At 39.5% G+C, this 27,166-nt stretch overlaps 2 protein-coding genes across 3 annotated transcripts in view; one reads left to right on the top strand and one right to left on the bottom strand.

Moving 5' to 3' along the window:
* Positions 1 to 9,670, top strand: part of STAG1 (STAG1 cohesin complex component) — a 119,661-nt gene extending 109,991 nt beyond the window's left edge. Inside the window, exon 34 of the mRNA XM_035132395.2 lies at positions 30 to 9,670. Coding sequence (XP_034988286.1) covers positions 30 to 53 — 24 coding nt within the window. The 3' untranslated portion in view covers positions 54 to 9,670. The remainder of the gene's footprint in view (positions 1 to 29) is intronic.
* PCCB (propionyl-CoA carboxylase subunit beta) lies at positions 328 to 27,166 on the bottom strand. Of its 2 annotated transcripts, XM_035132397.2 has the most exons (15): positions 26,981 to 27,166; positions 23,134 to 23,253; positions 21,850 to 21,918; positions 20,422 to 20,478; positions 18,772 to 18,885; positions 17,625 to 17,735; positions 16,827 to 16,935; positions 15,325 to 15,445; positions 14,117 to 14,198; positions 13,041 to 13,164; positions 11,551 to 11,658; positions 9,814 to 9,914; positions 8,468 to 8,566; positions 7,922 to 8,015; positions 328 to 6,520 (listed from the first exon to the last, which is right to left on the bottom strand). In XM_035132397.2, exons 1-15 carry the CDS (start codon positions 27,155 to 27,157, stop codon positions 6,399 to 6,401), a joined length of 1,608 nt encoding a protein of 535 aa, XP_034988288.1. In that variant the 5' UTR covers positions 27,158 to 27,166; the 3' UTR covers positions 328 to 6,398. The 2 variants fall into 2 exon arrangements, with proteins under 2 accessions (XP_034988288.1, XP_034988289.2); XM_035132398.2 differs by lacking the exon at positions 17,625 to 17,735.

Genomic DNA, 27,166 nt, shown 5'->3' with positions numbered 1-27,166 from the left:
TAACTTTTGTTCTCAATTATCTTTCCCAGGGATTTGGAATGCCGATGTTCTGAAGTCTGGCGAAGACACTATACAAATGTGGAACTCTGTTCTTTAGAGCTCAAGGCCTATATACTGTGATAGCTTATATGAAAACCACATTTTTGATGTGATTTGGTTTGATTTTTAACCAAATTATTAAGGTCATTTCCTTTTTGTAATGAGAGAGAAGAGGAGCTTCTTAATGAAACAAGGAATATTGGCCAGTCACCTCAGAAAGGCTGACCTACAAATCATTTGTTTCCCTGTCCTTGACAGTCCTAATACAGGTTTTTTTCCTGGATGGGGAGAAGCTTTTAAATTAAAACAGTTAAACACTGTTCTACACGTTTTCAGAAAACATTGAATGAAAACAAAACTTTTTAACTTTATTTTTCTGCTGTACAACTTCAAAATGTTTTAACATTTGCCTTTTTATGTTTTAGAAGCTAGCCATTTTATTAAATTTATGCCTGTCTGCCATTGACCAGCAGTGATGCTATCAGCAGGCCATCCTGGCTGGAGAAGTATTGTTAAACGCACTGGATGTGACTAGCAGTATGGTACACTTCTGGATCCTCTCTGACCATTGAGAGTGGAACACTCTTACAAAAGAGGCTAGAAGTCAGATGTATGCATCTCTGCCAAAAAGTCAGATTCTGAAAAGAAAAAAAACCCCAGATTTTATACTTCTGAGAAGATTTATTTTTTATTTATAATAGGGCATAAAGTAAGAGATGTCCATAAGCCACTTTTCCAACAGATGCTGTGTAACATTCATTTTATATAGCACTAGGGGAACACACAAACAGCACATTTTCTATTGGTACTTGTTCTGTGCATTTTTAGCAACTTATACCAGCAAATAAAATATTCTCAGAAAAACAAACCAGTGGTTCTAAAGTAATCTATTTGCTGTTTCTACTACCTATTTCATGCCCTGTCAGATCTGAGGTACAAAAGCAGCAACTTTCCTGAGGAACGCAAATCACTGGGCGGGGTGGTGGGAGGAGGGAGACAGGAGTCACACTTGCATTTTCAAAGCAATTTTAACTGTACCATAGAGAAGTGTCTAACTTTCCATGCCGTAAATACCCTTTTGTGCTATTTTTGTAAATTAATTTTGCCAGTTAGATTTACTGTATGTGCTGCATAGAAACTTGTGCTTAGATGGTGACGTTCTTAAGCTTACAATGGAATACAGCTCTCAGTGTTAACTGTGCATTATTAAGAGTAATTATTAAATGATTTTCTAAAAAGCAGAACAATCCAAAAAACAATCAGCTAATTATTTGTTCTAAGATATTTTCAGTGTCTTCAATGATCTGGACTTTCACTCTGCTTCAATATTATGATTCTTCCTGGTAGCTGCTAATGTAGTTATAAAGGACTGATTTTGTTCCTCGGAGGTGAGCACAGCTCCTGTTAATAAGAGCATTTGTAAAAATGAGGCCAAACTAGTCTTCTTTTTGGAGTTTAAATGTTAGTGTGCTTTAAAGCAGATCTAAATTGACCCAGTTCTAATATACCTGCTTCAGAGGTGTTTTTGATAGCAGTTGCAAAATAACTCTGACCTCCCATAAAGGTCCTTTTAATGACTTCAAGGTGCATCCAATGCTTACTTGCCTTTTGGGAGACAAAGACAACATGTAGATCAAATCATTTAGTTGGGATTTCCCCTCCTAAAAATTGTACAGTACTCAAATTATGGTTGCCAAAAACATCTAATAGTTCAAGAAAGACAGTTGTTTAGGAATTGAAAAGTTGCTAAAGTCACGAGTTGGTGCTTCAGGACAAAGTACAAGTTCTCCCATAACAGTGGACACAAATGGTGCAGTAGCACTTCAGTTTAGTGGGCAGAGTGGCATAGCTGTTGATGGTTTAAATCCATCAGAGACAAACCTTGTGCTCCACAGCCCTTCATATGGAAAACCTGAATTTTAATTGATCCTTATAGAATTCTGTAAAACAAAAGCTGTTTACAAGTAAGTTACCTCCAATGGGTTTCCAGTTCAGTTTGCGGTCAATAGGTTTTTAAAAATGTGTCTCCTTGATTGGTTTTGCTAGTAATTCTGTAAATTGTACATTTACAATTTGAGGTTTTTTCCTTTTGTACAATTTAAAACTGATGCTTCACTTTTCCTTTAATAAACTCCTCAAAATCACATGTGCAGTGGAGTCCTTTCCACAAAAGCATTTGAAAATGGGTGCTTTCTGTTTGGTCTGTCTTCCACTAAATATTTACCTATAGTGAAGCTTGAAAGTGTGCTAATCCTGCTGCTTGCTCAGCATTCTGGGCAGATCAGACATTAAGGGTTTTTCCTTCTGCAGTAAGAGTGAATATGTTTCACCCTTAAGTGAAACATTTCAGCATCTTTAAAACTTTACATAAGCAGTTGCTGTCCCTTACCCATACCTAATGTGCAATTCAAGTAAATAGATTCAGAGCATGTGGCGTTGAGATTGGAGTTGAGATACTGTGACCTCTAATGCGTGCAGAAAACTTTGCAGAATCCGATTGATGGTACAGGATTCAGAAGTCTCCTGCTTTCATTGAAAGAACCACCACCTCATGGTTGTGCAGTAGGTGTGTACAAAAGCCCTCCAGAATTCAGTAGACATTCCTAATTTCTCCCGTCAATACACTTACTGCCCAAGCCTCTCCTGCCACCACTTTGGTGGTTATTTATACAAAAGCATAACAAGTTCAAAAAGTAAGCATTTAATAAGTTGACTTGGAAAATCTGTGGTTATGATGCACATTGAAATAGGAGTTCCTGTAAGTGACACCTTACTTGAAGTGTAAGAAGTAGTACAGAATTCAGACAATGTTTTTTGCTGAAAACGGACAGAAACTTGAGTTGGGCTTCCATAGCCTTCTTCTTGTCTGAGTTGATGAGGTGAAGTTTGTTCTTTTCTCTACACCTGGCAAACACCTGAGAATGGACCAACTTACCATCACACAATAGATTGTAGACTGGCTTTGACAAATATATGGCTTCTGGTTCCATGATGTAAGATTGGTGGAGTATAAATGTAAGATTTATTTTTTATTATTATTTTTAAAAAAGACCTCTCCAGATATGTGGTCTCCTATATTTCTTATTGGCAGAACTCCTGTAGCTCCTCTGTGTCTTATCTTGGGTGGGCAGGGGTAGAAGATAAGTGTCTGGATTTTAGCATTTTTGGCTATTTATTTCTACCAGTAGAGTCCAGAAACCATGCAACACATTTGTACAGCAACTTGATGTCAACCACAGTTGATTCAATAGGTCTACATAAAGTACTGTTATCTCTTTGCACTCTTTAAATTCACCCTCTGACAAAGGAAACTTCCCTGCCCAAAGGATGCAGCAGCTTTACACTGAGCAAGGAGAAAAATTATTCAACTTCTAGAAGTAGTAAACAAATTTTCTATTGTGGCCCTATCCAATTTATTCATTGGCAACAATAATTGGTCTCTTAAACACAGATTATAAAACACACTTTGGAATTCTGTACAATTGTGATAACCATATAAAAAACAGCGAGTTTTTTATACAGCTATTTTTATAGGGTTTTTGAACCCTGGACTGAATATTTATACTTGAGTAATGATAATATTGGAACAGCAATGCAGTGGAATATTTGTGGCTTAGTGTCCCACTTTTAGCCATAACTTTCTTTTCTTGGTTCCTTAATAAGTACAAATATCCTTAGGTTTAAATATTACTTTTAATTTTCATGCCTGCAGCTTTAGTAGTATCATACATTAGGTGCTCTACTGCTGCAAATCTCTCTGCCCTAAAGGGCTGCCCACCATAGACAGGAAAATGTGGATAAGATTAAAGGAGTTAGTCACAAAGATGCTCTAGTCTTAATAGAGCTCATGTGCTTTGCTACCTTGATACTTGAAGTTTTTGCCTGGCATTACTAATACATCAGCTGTAAGGTGCCTGTTTGTTGTTTTGGAGATGTCATTTGGAACAACTTGTGACAGTATTCTCTGGCTGCATCAGCCAGTTTTATCTTACCTTTTTGATATTGTCCTGTCCATCACTAGCTGCTACTCTTATTAGTTCAATTAATCTTGAATGGTGCAAGTATGCTGGCAGGTGGTCTTGTCCACATTAATTATCCCAATGTGTTCATTAAAATGCTCGTAAATGGTAATCCTTTCTGTTATCGGAACAAGATGAAGAATGCATCCACCTTCTGCATACCAAACAGGAATATTAATATTGCTGACGTATGAACCTTGTTTCTTTCTGACCTCAAATACATTGTTATGAGTCCATGCTGTTCTTGTTTCTAGCATATCTTGTCCCTAACCATGTCAATTACATAGTCTCTTTTAACCCTGTTTTGTCTATGGTTAATAACCATTACCAACCAACACACTTGTAAATGTGTTTCAACTGCTGTCTTAACTCACCCTCTCAATTACAAGAGCTCTGCAGAGATGAGGTGGACTTAAAGGTGGGACTTGTAAATACTTAGGGCTACATAAATACCCGTTTGTATAGTTCTTCTCTAAATTGTTTGTATTGGAAATTTATTGTAGTTTTACTAACAATTACAGAAGAATCTTGGAACAGATTACTCCAATATAATAAACAGTGACCATTTTTTTTTTCAAATTACCTTTTCATGGTCTTTGTATTGTGTGTGCTAAATATCTACTTCATCTGAACCAATTCATGTAACACAGGGTTAGAACTATTGCTATTACTACTTTTCTGTCAAAGGCTTTGAATATTTGTTAGCCCAGTTTTCTGACTATCTTTTCCCCTTGGACAAATCCCAGTTCGGTCCTGGATATGGATTCTGAAGATCCATTACTGGCTAAAACTAATTTTCTTCCCGGTAGGTCTGGCACCCTTGATTTTAATAGTCAAACAAAATGGAAATCCTTGCTGCAAAAGAAATTGAGAAGTCTAGGGTTCACTCTGATAACCTGTAGATACGAGAAAGCCACATCCACAATTAAGCAACGAATATGGGATGTTGAGCCGCAATGCCACATGAGTGAAATGACAAAGTATCTAGAAGCATTTGTATATGAAGCATTTGACTGGTAAAAGCAACCTGCTTCCTGAAGTGGGATCAGAACAGAATTAATCTCTGATGTGCAGCTTTGCAAGACAGGTTTGTTTAAAAAGCACCACACCTGGATATTACTAGTCGGGACAGGGCAACCCATCCTTAAAAACAAGACTGCTAAGTCATACTCGAATTAGCCCTATTGAAATAAATGGATTTCAAGTGGATATCACCTGGTGTTTACTAATCAGTCGCCTTTTCAGCAATCAAATTTAGGGTTCGCATTTATATTCCGAGCACACAATTTTATTTTTAGAAACATCCAAAATGTTTTCTAAAAAGGTATGAGACCTCTGCTTGGCTTTATAGCCATGAAAGTAAGGGATTTAAGGTAGAAATGGGCAAAAGGTGCCTGCTCTAATACAGTGGTACCTCTAGTTAAGAATTTAATTTGTTCTGGAGGTCCATTCTTAACCTAAAACTATTCTTAACCTGAAGCACCACTTTAGCTAATGGGGCCTCCTGCTGCTGCCGTGCCACCAGAGCACGATTTCTGTTCTCATCCTGAAGCTAAGTTCTTAACCAGAGGTACTATTTCTGGGTTAGTGAAGTTTGTAACCTGAAGCGTTTGTAACCCGAGGTACCACTGTAGATACAACATTTAGTTATTTTCAAGGTATATCAGGCCAGAATGAATGAACCTCTTTTGGCCTGCGTGGTTCTACCTGGCATAAGGGCTTCTCAGTTAGAAGTATTATGCATAGGCACAAAGGAGAATCTTCTCCCACAAGCCTTTCAGAGCCCTAAAACAATCTCTTATAAAGTCAGTAGGTGAATAGTCTTGTTAGGTAGCTGATGAGACCAAAATCTGACATAAGAAATTTATACTGAATAACATCTGCATTAGAAAACCTTGAAATCCTGTAATATTTTCTTGCGATGAATACCATGTGGGCAATTTCCATCTCCCCTTGCAGGAGATAAATCCTGTTTTGCATCCTCCGAATCTAATCCACAAATAATCTCCCCACAGACAATCTTGTTTAAAGGAAACCAAATAGTTTAATTCCATATTCTCTTAGACTTCTGTTGCAATATTCTGGCTTTACATTTATGTATGATTATTCTGTCTTTAGACTGTCAAAGATCAAGTTACAGGATATCGTGACAACTTCCATATGTTGGACCTTTTGCTTAAATATACAATTGATTCCTTGTCTACAATCTCATAGTATCCCAACATTTCTAGAATATAATCCATAAAAATTTTCACATACTTCAGAAGATTCAGAATCAGGATTTCAGCTGGGCTCCACTGCTTTCCTGGCAACCTATCATCCCTTTTCCATAAAACAAATTCAGAGAGGAATATTGGCATGCTTCTTCCATGGGTTGGATTGTCTCTTGCTAGCCAGGACTTCCAAGTCACGGCAGATTCGCAGTCGAGTTGAGGAAGGTTGGATGATGTCATCAACAAACCCTGTTATAAAACAGGTTTTACAGTTTATTCCCATTGCTCTGTGCTTGCTTCTGCAGCAAAAAGCATCATGTAGATAATCCTTTAATAGGTTCACATTAGCCTTCCACTAAATCGAAGTTGATGTTTTGTGCAAGCTGCTCCAGAGGTAGCCATGAACTGCTAAAGTGTTGCATATCTTATTCATCAACTTAAATACAAACAAATTCCTTTAAAATGGGATAAATCTGGATTTTAGGGTGTATTGATCACCAATATTTGATTTCATGATTTAAGTCCACAGAAATGTTTCATTTTTCCAAACAAGCAAGGGAGAAGAAACAAACTGTTAAGCCAAACATCTGGAATATGGCTTTGCAAAAACATTTGCCATCATTCTGATTACATTTACATATGAAAACTGAACAATTTTTCTGCAATTCTGCAAGTTCCCATCTCCCACTTTTAATTTTTAATAGAAGAAAACCACTTCAGAAACATTGCAAAGTATGCTGTTCAACACAGAGATAATTTTACTTCAGAATTACTATAAGAAGTTTGAGGTCTCATCTCAGATACATAACCTCTAAACAAAGGGATCGTGGATCTTAAAAAAATGCTCTGATTAAACAATCATGCCATAGCTCTCAAAGGCAGAGGATTTGAGTCGTCTAGAAGCAGGGGATACATCTAAAAATAAGTGGCTCTGATCTGGGGCTGATCATGAAACGCATAGCCATAAATGTTAAAAGAGCATTTGTGGCCTAGTAATTTCTGCTTTGCATTCCGAACAATGCACCGTAATACATATATACACCATAGCTGCCAAGTTTTCCCTTTTCTCGCGAGGAAGCCTATTCAGCATAAGGGAAAATCCCTTTTAAAAAGGGATAACTTGGCAGCTATGATATACACACACCAATGCATCATACATGTGGGTGGAGAAAGGTCTGCCAGACATCCCCATTTGGCTCCATATCAGTCAAGGCACAGCTACCTGCCCCCAAATGGGGTTTGTAAGCACCATCAATCAGTTGATAGTTTGTGCTTGCAAAGAAGGGGCTTTGCAAGACCTGAAGATCAGCTGCTTGTTAGCGCTTTACGTTCTGTGCCTTTGCCCACATTTTGGAAGTTCTAAGAATGAATAAATAAATGTCATGAACTGTAATATGAAAATACATTCCCCTTTGCTCCACATGCCTGAATTGGCTTCTTAAATGTTCAATCTGCCAGGAAGGTAGCTGGCTAGAGTTTATATACATTTCAACTTCGTAACTATGCTATTAGCTTATTAACCTCATACATGATCATCTGAATGCAGCTAAAATAAACACCCAAATAAGAAGTGAAAGAACTCTGAAATCACAATAAAAACTTTAATTATGTATCTGAAGTTTCAATAATAGACATTCTTAAAGCCACTACCTTTGGTTGCTGCAGGGAAAGGATTTGCAAACTTTTCCACATACTCTGCTTCTGCATGTGCCCCCTTTCCCCTGAAAATTATCTGCACGGCTCCCTAAGGAGAAAATATAAGAATAGGATATTATTTCAACCCATAGTTCTAAAGGCCTTTGGAATGTGGATTTGGTCATTAAACCATTTACAACAAGGGGGGGGACCTCCAGCTTGCAGGTGTAATCAGGCCTGCCAGCATTCCCCATTTGGTCTCCAAGGCCATTTTGGCCAAGCCACACCCACCTGCTCTACACCTGATGTAGTATGATATCAGGTGTGGAGCAGGTAAAACCTGGCACAGCCAAAAGGGGATCTGAAAGCACAACGGATCAGCTAACTGGCATTGCTTGCAGAGTGCTGGGCAAGAGAGCACTTTGAAAAGGGCTTCTGCAGATTCCTGTGGGCAAAAAAAATAGTTGTATGCCATCAAATGATCGATCAATGCGGGAGGGGTGGTGTAGCAATTTGGCCTACCTGCCAGATCTAGATAAGATGAGTACAAATGGGAATTACCTTGGCACCCATCACTGCTACCTCTGCTGTTGGCCATGCATAATTAGCATCTCCTCTTAAATGTTTTGAACTCATCACATCATAGGCCCCACCATAAGCCTGGAACAGGAAATAAAAGTGTCAGCAAGTTATGTACTGTATTCAGTCATTATGTTTATATACCAGGATAGTCTATTAATATTAAGAATATGAAAGCATACTCTTTCCTCCTACAATCCTTCAATTCCTACTACAACCATTCAAAAAATTATGTGATATAGTTATGAAGCATCCACTCTCACTTATTTAAAGCATTTTCAAATTCCAGTGCAATGGCCTTGCTCTCCTCTCATTCATCTTTCCCTTTCCCTACTTTTTTACCTATATAGTTTATTCCTTGATATCTTATATAGCACCATAGCTCAGTGGCAGATCATCTGCCTTGCATGGAGAAGATCCCAGGTCAGTTCCTGACCATCTCCAGGTAGGGGTGGGAATGTTCCCTTTATGAAACATTGGAGAGCCTCTGCAAGTCAGTGCAGAGAATACTAAGCTAGGTAGACCAACAGCCTGACTCTGAATAAGGAAGCATCCTACATTCCTAGAACGTGTAATGTCCCTTAAACATTCCCCTTCATAGCTGTCAAGTTTTCCCTTTTCTCACGAGGAAGCCTATTCAGCATAAGGGAATTTCCCTTAAAAAAGGGAGAACTTGACAGCTATGTCCCCCTCATATTTATCCTCTGCCATAGCCAGCCCTGGAACTGTTTTAAGAAATTTGTATCCCACTTTCTAATTAAAAATTCTCGAGGTGATTTGCAAAAATAGTTAAATACTTGGCAATATTAGAATACAATTACTAACTATACATAAGAAAAGAGCAACACATAAAACAGATGATAACTCTCATGCAGCGGTTCCAATGTTAAAAGTGTGGGCCTATTAAAAGACTTGGCCTGGAGCCTAAAACTCATCAAGTTAGGCATCAGGCAATTAGCCCTGGAATGAGTGTTCCCAAACTGGAAATAACATTGTATGATCCAAGGCTTCAGGATGAGATTGTGTATGTATAAGGCATTTACGTTCAGATTCTACATAAAAGAATTTAGGTGAGAGTCATTAGGCTAGAAGCAGATCTGAAGGCAGCATTTGTTAAGGGGAAACAGGCTTGATTGTGAGGTATCTAGAGAAATTAAGCAGTATTAGTGAAGCAAAAAGTGATGTTCTTTTATGATAGAAAAAATCGAAACAGAGCTTGGAAGAATTGGTGTTGATGAGGTCAGCTGAGCTCAAGATAAGAAAAAATCTTCTATGCATCTTCAACAGCGTGCGGCAGCTAGCAACTATAAAATACAATTTTACTTCACCTTCCTTGTTATAATAGTGATTTTTGGCACAGTTGCTTCTGCAAAAGCGAAGAGCAGTTTTGCTCCATGGCGTATAATCCCACCATATTCCTGAGATGTCCCTGAAAACAACAGGAACCAGCAAAACATGGTTAAAGGAAATTTACTATCTCCAAGAGAGGATATTTAATAAGAAACTATACGCCCAGTACTAATTAAGATAGCTGTTAAAAGCCTCTACAAGAGTAGAGGTAGACTGCATGACTGCACCAAACATCAACCAGCAGGCTGGGTATCATGGAGGATAAGGCTATGTTCTACGTCCACTGTCAGAGGCAGTATGTATCTATAGAACAGAGGCTGGGAATTTCATGTGGGAAGAAAGCTGCTTGCAGGCATTGCACAGGCATCTAGAAGACCACTGGGAGAGCAAGGTGGTAAGACTAGATGAGCCTTTGGCCTGATCCAGCAGGACTTTTCTTATGTTCTTATGATAATAGATCCACAGCCTTGTAGCGAAGCCAACATAACCTTCTGCATGGCAATTCTTGGTTTGACTGAAAGTGATCCACTGGGCCAAATCCTTTTATTACACCAAAATCTTATCCTATTTCTACTGTTTATTATATGTGATTAAATGGTACCAATAAATGCATTCTACAAATGTCAGCCTTGTGATTCAGCATTCACCTGGTCATCTGAGGCAAGCAACAACTACTTAAGGAGAGCAGGTATCCCTATTGCCTACATAATATTCACCAGCACAAAATAGAAAGCTATAAACACAGGCAATAATAATAATAATAATAATAATAATAATAATAATAATAATAATAATATATTTATACCCCACCCATCTGGCTGGGCTTCCCCAGCCACTCTGAGCAGCTTCCAGAAGGATATTAAAATACAATAATCTATTAAACATTAAAAGCTTCCCTAAACAGGGCTGCCTTCAGATGTCCTCTAAAAGTCTGGTAGTTGTTTTTCTCTTTGACATCTGGTGAGAGGGCGTTCCACAGGGCGGGTGCCACTACCGAGAAGGCCTGGTTCCCTGTAACTTGGCTTTTCGCAGCGAGGGAACCACCAGAAGGCCCTCAGCACTGGACCTCACTGTCCGGGCAGAATGATGGGGGCAGAGAAGCTCCTTCAGGTATACTGGATCAAGGCCGTTTAGGGCTTTAAAGGTCAGCACCAACACTTTGAATTGTGCTCGGAAACGTACTGGGCTATATAATGCAGCTTTATTTAATACAGGTCAGTGCCGTGAAAAGCTGTATCCACAGCACTCATTCTCGTTTGAAAACCCCCATATGTAAAAGACTGCTACCTAGTGTACACAACGTACTTAAACTAATTGTGTACTTATAGAAGCATGAGACAGGGCAGTTAAGTTGGATGAAAAGACTAATACGTTTTCTTTCTCTAGTGTTTTTCCACATATTTTTATTTCAGTGGATTTCGCACCACTACTAAACTCTATCCAGGAATAAAATCTCTCTGAGAATGTCCAACCCCATGATGATAAATGTTAAAAATGCGACTGATGTCATTTTACATATGTAACAGGAAGGAGGATGCTGTGCAAAGGACAGAGTAATGGCTTTACCTCTGTACTTGAAATAAAAAGTAACCCCACTTCCCAATTCCTTGAATACAAGGGACTATTTTCAGTTCCAAAGGTAAGAAGAATCAAGTGAAGTATCTTCCACTCAATTCATTTCCATCTTTAGTCAGAGGATGCAGAAAAAAACCTACCTGGTAAAAATCCAGGTACATCTACAAAAGTTATCAGAGGAATGTTGAAAGCATCACAGAAGCGAACAAAACGGGCTCCCTTCACGGAGGAGTTTATGTCCAAACAGCCTAATTTCAAACAAAGTAGACAAGATTCTTACAAGACTTCTCCAGACACTTAGAACCTTTTGCAGTGGCCAATATGTATACAAAAAGTGACATTCAATGTTCATCACACTCGGGGTACTCATTAAAATTGATGGGTCTACCCTGAGTATGACTTGGTTAGATATCACCCACCCAAACAGGCAACACCAGCAACATTTTACACACCCTATGCAAAAGAAGATTTTCTACCTCCTTGTGAAATACTGGACAGAGTTTATCTAACCTGCATAAATGTTCACGAAACATGTACACTTGCTATTCTCAGGAAGCTGTAATCAATGACTACATTTTAGCTTTGTAAGTCATTTACATTAATCTGTGGTGGGGAGGGAATCAAAACCAGTAACATCAATATGGCGGCTGAATCCTATTCCATTCTCTAAAATGCCACTCACCACAGCAAACACCAACAATTTATCTTTAGAGACCAACATGTGTTATGTTGGTAACCATGACTACCATTGGATGTTTCAGACTGAGATGCCTGAAATCTTGGTATAATTGCAGGACTAATCCTATAATTCACTGATGCTGAAAGATTTCTAACATCTTCATCTGACCACAGTTATCAACATAAAACATTTCTTTTTACGGGGTGTATATCTAAGCAGTTAGTCTTGGAAGTCGAATACTTTGCCAGAAGTGTAAAATGATCCGATGGACGTGAGGGAGGAAAGAAAATAAGGAAAGAAGCTGGTGATGTATGGGTGGGTGTACAAAAGGGATGCCAGGAGAGGGCAATGGATTCCAAACATGTACAAAAACGGTGGTGTTATGATAAAACCACCAACACACCACTTATCACCTAAAAACACATCTCATTTCATGGTGCTTTGAATACTGGCCAACGGTACAGTGGTACCTCGCAAGACGAATGCCTCGCGCAACGAAAAACTCGCAAGACGAAAGCGTTTTGCGATGTTTTTGGTGACTCGCAAGACGAAGTTTTCTATGGCCGTGCTTCGCAAGATGAATTTTATTTTTGCAGTGGGGGTTTTGCCGCGGCAAACCGCGCTTCACAAGACGAAATTATCGCAAGACGAAGCGACTCGTGGAACGAATTAATTTCATCTTGCGAGGCACCACTGTACTTACAAAGCATGAACAAAACAAGGATGTAAAGCAGGTTTTACTCTATTTACAGTATGCACAGAGTCCCAAACCTTCATCTTAATTCCAAAAGAACACTAAACACTACCTTAGGACCAATTTTTTTAAGGAGAACATATTGAGCTATTCAGCAATGAGGTTTAAACAGATGCAATATGCAAGTATAAGTTTTCCAGCCTTTCAACATCAATTGACATTACGAAGGTTCCCAGCCACTGCCACCCTCCTCTTACCTGATGCTACTTTGGGCTGGTTGCCAACTATTCCAACAGTTCTTCCATTCATTCTGGCAAATCCAACAATGATATTTCTGGCATAGGAGGGCATGATCTCAAAGAATTCTCTCTCATCAACTATCTACACAAATTAGATTCAAATATCTTACTGTCATGGAACAGTGAAATACCTATAGATATCTGTATCACACAAAGATGATTTAAATTTTAAGATAGTTGAAACAGTATTTTAAAAATCTTTTTCAAGATACTGCTCTTAAGACGTCTTGTTGACAGTGCTCTACTATGCAGCACTAAATTTAAAAATGTTGGTAAGATTCATTTTTTAATTCCTGACAGATCCTGGTTAGATTTATGGTTTCATTGGGTAACATCCAAAATTAAGAGTGTTAATCCAGAATTAAGGGGCTGGAGAGATATTTCACCACCCTATATTTGGCATGTGGCCCCTAGAGGGTTTGCAACAAGATCATATGGCCTTCTGGGCAATAAAGGCCACCTAGTTTTAGACATAGAATGAGGTCAAATGATCCTCATATCAACATAAAAGTAGTCTATTTTTTTAAATTATTTTTAAAATGGAGAAAGATCAGCGACTCACCCTGGAACTCAGCCACTATTATTACAACACCTCCAAAGAGTAGTGTCCAATTATAGTTGACTCTCAAAACAATGAATATTGTAACCATATTTTACACTTACTATATGGAAATCAAACACCATGGAAATAATAAAAGCTATACATCTTCTTTATATATGAAATCAATGAAATCAATGGTAGTTAATGTGGGCATCAAGACTATTTCCTCAGATACAGTGATATAATGCAATTTAGAATCAAGTTTAACCCACAAGTTGCATAACCTTTTGTCAAATGGTGAGAATAAAGGGGAAGAACCCTTTTATATATACCAGTTATATTCCTTCTAAATAACAGTATTTTTTGCAGCCTGCATACATACAAGGAAATGCACCGTATTTACAACTTATAACAATTCTCAGAGGCAATGGATATTTATGCATCATGTGTAAACACAAAATTATCCAACAGCTCAATGGTACACAGAGCTTACCGAATGCACAATATCCACCATGTCATAAGCTTTAGTAGATTCCATCGGGACAATGGTATCCAACTCAGGGACCAACCGGTTGCTTTAAACAGAATTGAAAGGAATAAACTTACATCATATCATAATTCATATGAGAAAATTACTCACATAAGGAGACATGACTACAACATAGGACTATTTGACTGAATTCCAGAATTCAGAATTCAATTCCAGAATATTGAGAGAATGAAGGAGATATTTATTTTTTCTTTTACTTTATTCTCCATCTTTACAACAAAAGACCCCCCAACATTGAGATGGATCCAAATATGTGTCCTGCTTGCACTGGACGATCGAGATGAGCAGACAATTTTTGTTAATTGCTCCTTTCATCTGCAGTCCACTGTTCCCCCAAAAAAAGCTGTTCCAGAAGGTAAGGAGACACTCCGTATCAGCATGGAACATTGCTGGGGCTGGAGGGAGCATCGACAAAAACATCTACCCCCTTTTGGTTGATCCAGCCTTTTGCTGGATTTTGGCTGCCTTCAAAAATGGAAGGGAAATCTGAATTCAACCCATTCTCTTTAGTTGACTTGTTGCATTTTCAGATACCACTTAAGAAAGAACAACCTCATTTTGTTAACCAGCAAAAGGAAGAGAGTGTAAAAGAAAATATCCAAAATCTGGTCCATCAACTGAATGGCAACATATACTATACTGTTCCATTGCTGTTAAAGGAGAATTTTTGTTTTCTACTCTTCAGACCTCCAACAGGAATCTCTGTGGAGGAGTATCTGTAACACATGGAAGCCAAAGTCCCATTGTATCCCGCCTCACAAAACTTAATTGTGAATCTATCCAAGAATAATAAAATCACCCAGGATTTTTTCCCCTAGATGGGTTCAAAGGGATAGGTGTCTCCTTCAATGATACAAATCGAGAAAATCATACAAGCAAAGACCGAATAACACAGGTCCTAAAGAAGCATGATCGTGGCCGCACGGATGGTGCCGAACCCAGAAGTTACCAAATACATCACTCAACATGTCACAAAAAAGGCAGATCGGGGCGGGGTGCACTTATACGCGCTCTGCCAACACATGTGGGGCCCTAGAACAGAACCCCCACGTGAAATGGGCATTGCCTGTAACTCTGCAGACATTTGACAGGATAAACTCTGAAACACACTTTGATTCTATGAACATCTATTATTTGTAAATATAACTTACCTAGGGTCATGGCATTCTCTGACAGGAGCTGGATCCTTATTGCTAAGCGGTAGGTAATTAAAAAATTCTCTGAGATTGAGCAAAGCATCTATGTCATTCTCAAAGGCACAGTGTGCAACCCCTATAATGGGAAAACAAACAAACATCCATCTGACTTTGCAAAGATTCCAATGAACTTTCTAACAGGCCAAGCAATAGATCTTCACAGCAAATTCTATTCTAAAATGTCACAGCATTAACTGAAATGCCGGTGGATATTCTTAATGTCCACCAAAAGAAATAGTGTCAGTTCAACAGTCATATTTGATCAACTGTGCCAATGTTTTACACACATCTACTTCCACCTCGAACATCCATCCTTATCTTGTTCCACTCCATCTTGCATTCCAAGGGTCATAAAGGTAAAGGTAAAGGGACCCCTGACCATTAGGTCCAGTCATGACCGACTCTGGGGTTGTGGCGCTCATCTTGCGTTACTGGCCGAGGGAGCCGGCGTACAGGTTCCAGGTCATGTGGCCAGCATGACAAAGCCACTTCTGGCGAACCAGAGCAGCACACGGAAATGCCGTTTACCTTCCCATTGTAGCGGTACCTATTTAGCTACTTGCACTTTGACGTGCTTTTGAACTGCTAGGTTGCAGGAGCTGGAACTGAGCAACGGGAGCTCACCCCGTCACAGGGATTCAAACCACCGACCTTCTGATCGGCAAGCCCTAGGCTCAGTGGTTTAACCCACAGCGCCACCCACGTCCCAAATTCAAGAGTCATACTGAACCCCTATTTTCAGCCTCTTTGCAAAATAAATAAAGCAGGTGTTAAATGGATCTGAAAGACTGAATATGTCTGTGGGTGTATATGAGTGAGAGTGAGAGAAAGAGATGTGGTCCTACGTATCTACCACTGGCAGCCAGCCCCAGGAAGGTCAGTTACAAGGGAATTTAGCCATCAGGCTAAAAACAGTTTCACACCCATGTTATTGAGGTTTACAAAGTTAGGAAAGTGGCAGAGAGCGTCCCCGCTCTCAGTCCTAGAATTCATGTTCAACCAATGAAAGTGACTAGCAAGAAAGAAGGAAAAGTATTTTTGCACACAGTCACAACAACAACTATGAGCCATTATATCTAAACAGGATCCCCATGCATAGAAGCATACTGGGTGCAACATGGACAGGGCTCAAATAAGGCAGTTCTAATGGTACAGTTTCCCTTTGACACTTATTAGACAGGAGCAGCCCCAGTAGCTTCATCTCTCTTACACACATTCTCTTACAATACCTCTAATAACAGTCTTCTGTCACCCCCTGCAGTATAATTTTCAGCCAAAGACAACCAGCAGGTACTTTTACTATGTTCCAAACTAATCTGCAGGACTAATTTTATATGACTGGACTACTACTTTATATGACTGGACTACTATCTTCTTCATATTGTTCTCCAATCACTTCATAAGGGGACTGCAAACAGGAGCAAATGTTAATTATAAACAACTTAACAATTTCTGACCTGATACTGCAGTGTGGGTCTTTGCACCTCCAAGTTGCTCCTGAGTAACATCTTCATTGGTGACTGATTTGACTACATCAGGGCCTGTTATGAATAGATAGGATGTGTCCTGCAAGAAACAACTGCAAAGTATGAGGTAGGTGCAAGATGTGATATTCTCTGTGTTTGCATTTTTCATCCCTTAGTTCTTTCAAAATAGGAAAACTTAATTTAAAAAGGTCCTAATATTTCAATTTCTAATTTATTTTTATTCAAACTAACAATGCATTTGGTTGGAATTCTCTCTAATTTAGCCATAGTCCTCAACAGATCACACAGCTGGTACATGGGATTCCCAGTAAAGCATTTGCAAAAAAAAACAGCACAGAGTGTGCCACCTTAACTGCAGGTCCAGTACTACTGAAACTTCCAGTTTTAATATCCTCTCTCATTTTTCATTTCCAAGCAAGACAATTCTTACAGCTCAAAGCCAACTGACTCAATAGATATTTAAGACACGGCATAATTACAAGATGTGAAAGGTGACAGCTACAGCCTGAAATAGCAGGGCAGTAAACAAAAATGTTATTCCTTAAGCCAGAGCTTCTAAAGGAACAGAAATACATCCATTTTTAGAGGCAGCCACCACTAGCAAGAAACTCCTTGTAACAACTGCTCTCGTAAGACTCATGTTTACTCTCGTAAGACTCGTTTTCATGTTTACTCAGAATTAAGTCCCACTGTGTTCAATGGGGCTTACTCCCTAGTAACTATTTTATTATTACAGTCAAAGGCAACTAACACTACATCCTTCCTTACCTTTACCATGAATGTGAAATCTGTTAAAGCAGGAGAATAGACAGCCCCTCCTGCGCAAGGGCCCATGATAAGAGAAATCTGTGGTATTACCCCAGAACATAGTACATTTCTCTGTAAAAGAAAACAAACATCTCCATTGCTTACACATTTTATACCACTTCCAAGTCAAAGTTCCCAAAGCGCTCCTAAATCTGTGTTAAACTTTTGCAACAAACTATTTCATATAAAAATATGAAGTATGTTGTAGAAATATATTAGCTAACAGAAATAACATTCAATCTGTTCTAGCTTCATTGTTCATCCACTAACCGGGATCCTAAACTCCCATCCAAATTAACCCAAGTTCAAAACCCCGTGCATCAGAACAAATAAGGCAAGGAAAAGGGAGAAAAGCACAAGACAGAGGCAATGTCAGAGAATTAAGCATCCAGGATCAGATTCATGAAGCAGGCTGTAGCTGAAGTCCCATGTGTACTGAATGCCCCATGTGGGGGTGGCGGCAGCAGCTGCTGCTTCCGACAGCTGGTACAGACAGGTGCATATGGAGAGCCATTTTCCAGCCCTCTTCTAGCTCCAGCATTGTACGCACAAGCAAGGAGAGAGATGCTGCTCCTGCAGTTCATTTACCCACATAATAAAAATTACTCCCCTTTTGCTGCCTGGAGAGCTTCGTGAATGCTGATGGCTGCAGCAGCTCTCTGTTTGCAGGAGAGGGCAAGGAGAGGGCTAAAATAAGGAACTGAATATGCACTACAGTCTTTATACTTATGGGGAGATGTACTGATCCAACCAGGGGAAGAGGTCAGGGAGGTATCATTGTGCCTAAAGAGCAACAGTAAAAAACCTCCTAAATGAAATAGACTAATTTCAGGGCCTGTTCCCCCTTAATTGCGACTTCTAGCAGCAACATCTAGAAACAACAGCATCTCATGAAAGGAAAATGGGAGAAGATGTGCATTTTGCCCCTGTACTGTATAAGGAGAAAAGCCCCCTCCCTGGCCCCTCGCATAAGACCAGGAAGCAGCAGGAAAAGAAATGTTGTGTCACTCATTCCCGTTTCATTATTTTTTCAGAATGTCATAAGTGGCTCCTAGGCTACTCATCTGTAGCGTCAAGGATCAACTTGCTTACCTAAGGCGCCTCTTACCAAAAATATATCAGCATAACCAGCCAGGGACTCTACTCCTTCCTGGATCCGGGCCCCTCCTGAATCGTTCAAACCAATAACAGGAGCACCGACCATAGCAGCCTGATCCATTATCTGAGGATACAGAAACTCTTGATTTACTAGTGAAGTCCTACCACAAGCTTAATTAACATAAAATAGTGAGTGCTTATTATAATTAATAATCATGTTATAAAATAGGATCTCTTTTCATTTTTGATCAGAATGTGTCCAAATCCAATGTCTGTTTCTTGTTACGACATCTACAGATAAACCTCTACTGGCCAATCAACCACCCCCACCTGGCACTATTATTATTAATACACCTTCATGTTCAATTAACTCTTCTCTTTAACATTTGTGCTTTGACCATCTTAAACAATGGGCTACTTCACACATAACGCTAAGCCATCATTTAGCATCATGATCCTCAGTGCTTTGCTCAGCTCACTGAGGCTTGTCTATATAGTTTTAAAACCATGGTTTAGTGACACACAAGCCCGTCCCATCTGATAAAGGGTACTTAAGGATTATATAGTGTAACAAATGAAAAAACACAAGATCACAAAAGCACCATAATACAGCAAGATCTATCTAGAAATATTGGGAAAGTAACAATATATTTGATACCCAAATGACTTTAAGGCAGGTGTCAGGCAAACTTCCCTGAGGAAGGCGCCAAGCATTTTAAACCATTATACATCTATCTTCTAGAATGGACTACCAAGAGAAGTACACCATCAACTATTTGTTATATTTAAGAAATGTCAGAAGTGGATACTTCTCACAACTCATATCACCACTTATCAGGAATTGTGACCTCAAGTGTATTGCTGAATGTATTAACTGTGAGGTATTTTATCCTAGCAACATCTTGGCTTCTGTAATAACAAATAGACTTCTTATCATGATAAAATTATGTTTAAAGGGACCCCTGACCATTAGGTGCAGTCATGACCGACTCTGGGGTTGCGGCGCTCATCTCGCGTTATGGGCCAAGTACAGCTTCTGGGTCATGTGGCCAGCATGACAAAGCCACTTCTGGCGAACCAGAGCAGCACATGGAAACGCCGTTTACCTTCCCGCTGTAGCGGTCCCTATTTATCTACTTGCACTTTGACGTGCTTTTGAACTGCTAGGTTGGCAGCAGCTGGGACTGAACAATGGGAGCTCACCCCGTCACGGGGATTCGAACCGCCGACCTTCTGATTGGCAAGCCCTAGGGCTCTATGGTTTAACCCACAGCGCCACCCACGTCCCTAGGTTATGTTGAGAGAGAGGGAATTCAGCAATACTGGAGTTGAATAAGCAATAGGCTATTAAGATTTGGGGGCTCGTACAAGCTGAGTGGCTTAGTTGAAAAGGAACTGCCATGAGTTGAATAAGATGAGATTTTTTTGAAACGCAGAAGTGTTTACACTTATTTTGAAAATGTATCTATCTGTATTGTGTTGGAAAAAAATGGTATCTTAAAACTTGAAGACACTTATCAGGGAAGGGGATGAAAGAAACTTCAATGTAGCAAGGATTCGGTGTGAGGCCCTAACGTACTTTTAAAAATACTCCATTGTCATATTTTGCAGGCTGAAGGCATTTAAGAGTTTTGTAACTATTATCTTCTAAAATGCTTACCTTGCAGATCTTTTGAGCATGTGCTCCAGATAAACTGCCTCCAAACACAGTAAAGTCCTAAATAAAGTTTGTATTTCAAAGATCAAATATAATAATAACTTTGTATGCCAAAGATATATACAGTACTGGGTTTAGAATTTTTTTCCCCTGCCTTGTTCTTGAGCACCAGTAAAACAGACTTTTTTTGCACTCCCACTTATTCAGTGTAATTGTCTTGAAGCAGGTTGAAAATATCAGCAGGCTTCGCCCTCATGGAAGGAGTGCAATCTACCCCTAGACAGGCAGAGCATGCACATGAGGAGGGACTGAGATACAGCTTAATAGCCCTATCTCCACCCCAGAATATACACACAGGCATACATGCATTGTAGCTCACCAGGTCCTTTCCTCCAGAGAAGCGCAGTGTATGTCTGTGCACATCTCCCAAATCTCCATCCAGCCCTGACATTTGCCCAGATGCATAGAGTTCTAGTACCCAAGTCAAGCATGTACAGACAGCTCAGCACTTAGCCAAACTCAGCCCAAAATGTCAGTCTACCTAAGTCTGAAGTATTTTTTATTCATATCTCCCCACACTAATCCTTCACCTATGAACAACTATAAATACTCTACTCCATAGTATAATTCAGGATCGCTTTTTGCATTAAAAAACGTTTATAGAGAAGCTGCAGAGAGGGGAGAAAGGCATGCACTTCTGTACAGTGGTACCTCAGGTTACGAACCTAATTCGTTCCGGAGGTCCGTTCTTAACCCGAAACCGTTAACCTGAGGCGTGCTTTCGCTAATGGGGCCTCCCGCCGCCGCGAGATTTCCGTTCTAGTCCTGGGGCAAAGTTCGCAACCCAGAGCAACAACTTCCGGGTTAGCGGAGTTCGTAACCCGAAGCATTTGTAACCTGAGGTACCACTGTAATGCCAGAAATCAATGCAAGTACAAAATATAAAGATCCCACAAGGTTTCTGTAGTGCAAGTCTTTAATTCCCAATGGACTCTTGCAACTCTTGCAGCATGGAAAATACTGTAGTCAAGAAATATGGGAGTTGCAGCCTAACATCATCTGAAGGGCAATGGGTTAGTCACGATTGTTAAAATGTTGCATTACTGTATAATACAGTTCCCTGCTTTTTTATTTAAAAAAGGCAAAGGACTGCAGTATCAGAAGTAAAAAAGATTCTGCAAAGCAACTCCATTCCTACATGTTATAAGGATTCCATAGTCCAAGAACACGCTGTGAAATACTGTATAAATAGCCAAAATGGACAGCTGAGGTCATTTTACTGACTGTAATTAAAATTCTATTGAATCGCAGGCATAATACATGTCTGCAAATTAAATGCACTGCAAACGAAAAGCAAATGTAAAGAAGTACCAAAATGTTTATAAGGCTTCAAAGAAAAGGTTTACAACTGAAAACACAAAATATCAATACCTGACTGAAGACATATGCCAATCTGCCATTAATTCTACCCTGGCCAGTTACCACACTGTCGCCAGGGAACTGCAAAAGAGAATAAAGAATGTACAACTCAGAACAGCAATATGATTAAATAATGAAATTTAATTCTTTTAAAGACCAAAGTGAATATTTGCTAACCAGGAAATCAGAGTATACATTTCAATTATACTTTGCTTGTATCATTTAAAACAGGCTGACTTCCATATTATCATGCACTTAGCAGATATCAACAAAAAATGATGGTCATGAGGGATAGGGAAAATACATACTTCTGAACAGCCTCCTTTAATGTTGAGTATAATTTATTTACACTCCACCAACCACAAATAAAAACAAAAGCAACAGAATATAGAATCTATAAGATCATTAAAAGACAGGAAGAAAAACAAGAAAATAGTCCTAAATAGTCAAAGCAAAATTGTCTCATTTAAAAATTTTGCAATTTGCTCTGCAATTTATAAATTAGGGCCATTCAAGAAAATGATCAACAGAAACTCTGGAGAGCAACCAAGGAAGTACTGTGTAATAGGGTATATTAGTTTCTCTAGATGGCTTATTTTTTTAAAAAAACCAACCACATTTTGAAACATATAAAACTGATTCTACCTTTTCATTATAACAAGAGCAGTATCTATTATTTACAACTTTATTTTATATACCTTCTAAAACTTTGAAGGTAAGGTTAAAATATTCCAAGGAAAAAGCTTTCCTGTATTTAGGAACAGACAGACAATTCAAATAATGCATCCCATTCTTACCGTAGAATGAGGACAAGACAAAAATAGCAACCAGAGGAAATGAGGTGCTTGGGCTACCCCATACAGCTCTTGTAAGTCAATCTCCATTAAAATCTCCATTTAACAATATATTTGGCTTGATCAGTTTATAAATGACAGATGAGAAGACAGCCCAACTGAAACAACTGTCTGCCACAATTCCTTCATCTAGACAGACTAACACAAGTCCATCATCACCTGGAACACGAATGAATTGGAAATAAGTAAAATACAACCATGAAACCGAAAGGGAATGTAATATATCCAAGTCAGGCTCTATCTCTCAAGTGCTACATATAGAATGATTGGGGATGAACCAAGCGGAGGCAGAGCATGTATAGAGGAAAGAGATGGGAACCAACCATTCTATTAGAGTAAATCAGTAAATCATTCACCATCCCAGGCACAGGCACTAGAATCAGCCAGATATTTCCAAATGACAAACAGTCCCAAAAGTGGGAGCAAAATATATATCAGGTACCTTGTTTTTCTCAGCCTCCATCCCAAAATCTGCACATCTGTGTTCCACAAACATGTCATATTCTACAAAACTGTCAGGATCCAGTAAAAGAAGAACACGCTCCCTGGCTGTCAGCTTTCCCTGAAGTGCAGGAAATAATATGAACAAGGTAAGGTTTGGAGATCATTTCAGTACACCAGAGCCAAGCATAATTACAAATATAAAGAAAGAGAATGTCAGATACTAATTTAAGATTTTATTCAAATCCATAAATTTGCTCCTCAGAAAGCAGCTGCCTTAAATTCAATTTTGCAATTGAATTCCTTTTTAATTTCACCTTCCCTTCAAATATAGAAATGGCTCTCTTCTGGAATGATCATTTTGTCAGAGATTTGTTGATTTTTTTTACATTTTCGTCCTTTTAAGTAAACAGTGCAGAGTTATAGATGTTGAAGAGAATAAAACCCATAAAGGACTAGTAGAGGAAGGGGCTAGCAAAGAAAAAGGATTGTATTCACATTTAACAGTCTGACTTCAGCGAAACTATTAAATGTAATATCAGACCTTTCAAATGTGCTTTTCTAAGGGTAGATAGAGCAAGTTAAATAAATCATACTTTTTCTGTTTGATGTGAGGTGAAGATAGGTATGATTTAGTACACCAGCGAAGTAGAAAAACCAGTCACAAAAAGCTTATACAAGTTTATTAGTAATCTAAAAAGTAAATGTGTGATCGGGCTATCTTTCAGCCTGATCCTTAAAAAAAACTTAAATGTTTGTACATGAATCGTACACTGAAATTCCTACATTTTATCTTAGCCAAAAGGCCAAGAAGCGATACACTGAAATTCCTGTCAAAGAGAAGCTCTAATCCCAATGGACAAATCTCTAAATTCCTAAAAATTTCATTCTCAGCGGAAATTTAAGTCAACATGCAAAAGTCATTTTAAGAAGCGAGACAGGGGCTCTAAATTACCATCCAACTATTTTAATTTCTCCATTATTACTGCTCATATATAAATAGGCACCAGACACAAAAATAAATTGCTGAATAAGTCACATATTGTCATGGTGATTCCCCCACACCTCAAAATCTTAAGAAGCCCGCAAATATGTTAATCTTATATTGATTCAAGCACTGAAAATGTTATAGAAGCAGCACTTCAAAGAGAGCCTTATAAAACGCAAATGCATAGCAAAAGAAGCTACAAGCAACAACGACAAAAGAAAATTACATGCCTCTGATTTAACCTTTCATTAGGAAAAAGAAGGGTCATTTAGGCACCATCACCCTCACTGGCCACATGGCCACTTGTAATCTTGTCCTGCTAATGACCTTTGCAGAAATGGCTGCATTGGCTGCCAAATAAACTACCAGGTCACGTTCAAGGTCTTGTTAGTGACATATAAAGCCCTGAACAACTCAGGACCAGGTTATCTGAAAGACTGCCTGACCCTGCCTAGATCTGTAAGATCACTTAAATCATCTGGAGAAATTTTACTTGTGGCAACACATCCTACAGAATATTACAGGCAGAACATCACCTGAAAGGGGATATTTCTTGCCAGTGCCCTTTACACTGTAGAATACCCTTATTTTATTTATTTACTGAAATATTTATAATCTGTAATAAATAATAATAATAATAATTTATTATTTATATCCCGCCCATCTGACTGGGTTCCCCCAGCCACTCTGGGAAGCTTCCAACAAAACATTAAAATACAGAAATCTGTACTTCCAACAAAACATTAAAATACAAAAATCTGTACTTTCATAAAGTATATCAAGGTAGTACACAACATACAAAATATAATAAAATCAGTATAAGTACAGTCATACCTCATGTTGCGTCCACTGCGGTTTGTGTTTACTTCCAGGTTTTGCCATGCGCACATGTGCAGAAGCGTTCTGTGCACTTCACATATGCGCAGAAGCACACTATCAGGCTTTCGCGCACACGCAAACCCCCAGCTTGGGTTGCGGACTTTTCGGGGTGCAAATGGCACCCCGGAACGGATCAGGTCCGCAACCCGAGGTACCACTGTATCCCTAAAAATGCAGATTAAGCATCATCTGTCAGTTGCGGCAGTTGTAAATAAATATCTTTTTGCCCAAGCTTTCCCTGACATGGTAGGGAAAGAAATTATTTTAAGATACTTATTTGAGGCTCAAAAACAGTTCAGATTAATTCCTATATCTACTGCAAGTTCAAAGGGATCTTCAAGCCATAACTGTCTGCCCTGAATTAAAGCAAAACAAGGTGGCTGGTAACATGGGATGATTCTAATGATCTTCAGCATTACAGCTACAGCTACAGGATGCAATCTGCAAAGCGATTATTCATTCCTCAACAGACTGAACTGAGGAATTAACTGCACAGTTAATACAAAACTCCCTTGCCAGATCACATCAGGGTCATGCCATGACTTAGTTATTTCATCCCCTAGCAACCTGAAGCCTTGAATTCATACACTTTTTCCTCCCCTTGCACTCTATAATCAGAAACTTCTGACTGTAGTTAGCAACAAATTATACCTTGTAATTGTGTCCAAAACCAGAAAACCATGGTTTGCACATATACCAGATTTGCCACTAGCCATGATTATCACTAGCTTCCAATTGCAAAGGCCGAGGGAGCACATGGCCCACAACTGTTCACTCATGTAATACTAAACCATGGTTTAGTGTTACATCTGAACACAACCACTGTCTCCAGCAGCAGCCAGCCCAATTCTTCCAAGTGCCCACAAGCCAATCACATCCCCTCATCTATCCGCAGCATCAGGCAGCCGGAAGTATACAGCTTCTGAACGCAGATTCCATTTAGTTATAATGACTCATAATGTTTGGTATACATATCCTTCATGAATACATCCAGTTTTTTTGAGCTATTAAGGTTAGTGGCTATCTAGATGTGAATCCAATAGCTTAATCACATGTTGTGCGGATGAGTATTTTGTTCTCTTTGTATTTCCAACACTACAACTCCTCAAACTGAAGACATGAAGAAAAAATATATACCCATAATATATCTGCTGACATATCTATATATGTAATATGAGAATGGTAAAAAAAAAATCCAGGGAGCTTTGCAAAGCATATTCTTCTGATTCACATTTACCCACACTCTGTGCATCCATAGGTACCCCCAACCATTATATTGCTGCCTTCCCTTTCTGAAAATGAGAACGGATAACACCTGAAGGTAACTTCAAGTGTGTATCAGTGTTTTTTTAAAAAAAAAATGTGAGAAATGACAGTGTAGTTTTAAAATATTTGGGAAACATTGCTTTTAATGGGGGCTTCAGAACTTTCTTCTGACTTTGCATTCCTGTACAAGTACTTACTGTACTTCCAAATCCTCACATATGTGGCCTTAAGTAGACAAGATGAACCAGCGCTAACCTCACATCCAGGGCTGCTTATTTCACACACATCCGGAGCGCATTCCCCAATCCCCACCCCCCAAAACAATTCCGGGAACTGCAGTTTAACCCTCACAGAATTACAATTCCCAGCTAACCAACTCCAGTGCCCAGAATGGAGGAGGGAAATTGTGCTTCGAATGTGCTTTGAAGATAGTAGTTTGCAAGTAGCCCCCACACAACCAAATTTGAAATTGGGGGCCGCTGGAAAGGGTCTCGGACCCCTGTCCCATCTTATTAGAAAACGGGCAGGGGCATATTAAAACTAACTAGACTCTCCAGGCAGCGTCCCCGCTCTGTCAGGAAAGCGAGTGTGGGACCTTCGTCCCTCCGAGGGTCGCCCGGGAGCAGCCAGCTGTTGCAAGCAAGTCCAGCCAGAGGCTCCCTCGCCTGCTGTGACTATGAGGGCGAAGCAGCCGCTTCCTCGCTCTCTCGCTCACCCGCCGGTGCTGTGCATCTATGCGCGCCTGGCCGCCGCCGAGCAGCGCAGCCCGACGCTTCTCTTCGATGCGCTCGGGCACCGTGGGCGCGCGCCGAGGGGGGCTGTTGCAGAGCCGGCGGGAAAACGCCAGGGCAACCCTCGGGAGCCGAAAGGGCAGGATCCGCAGGGCGGCCATGGCTGTGGA

The sequence above is a fragment of the Zootoca vivipara genome, chromosome 5, assembly GCF_963506605.1.
Source record: "Zootoca vivipara chromosome 5, rZooViv1.1, whole genome shotgun sequence".
Lineage (NCBI taxonomy): Eukaryota > Metazoa > Chordata > Lepidosauria > Squamata > Lacertidae > Zootoca > Zootoca vivipara.
This window is presented reverse-complemented; position numbering and strand designations above follow the sequence as displayed.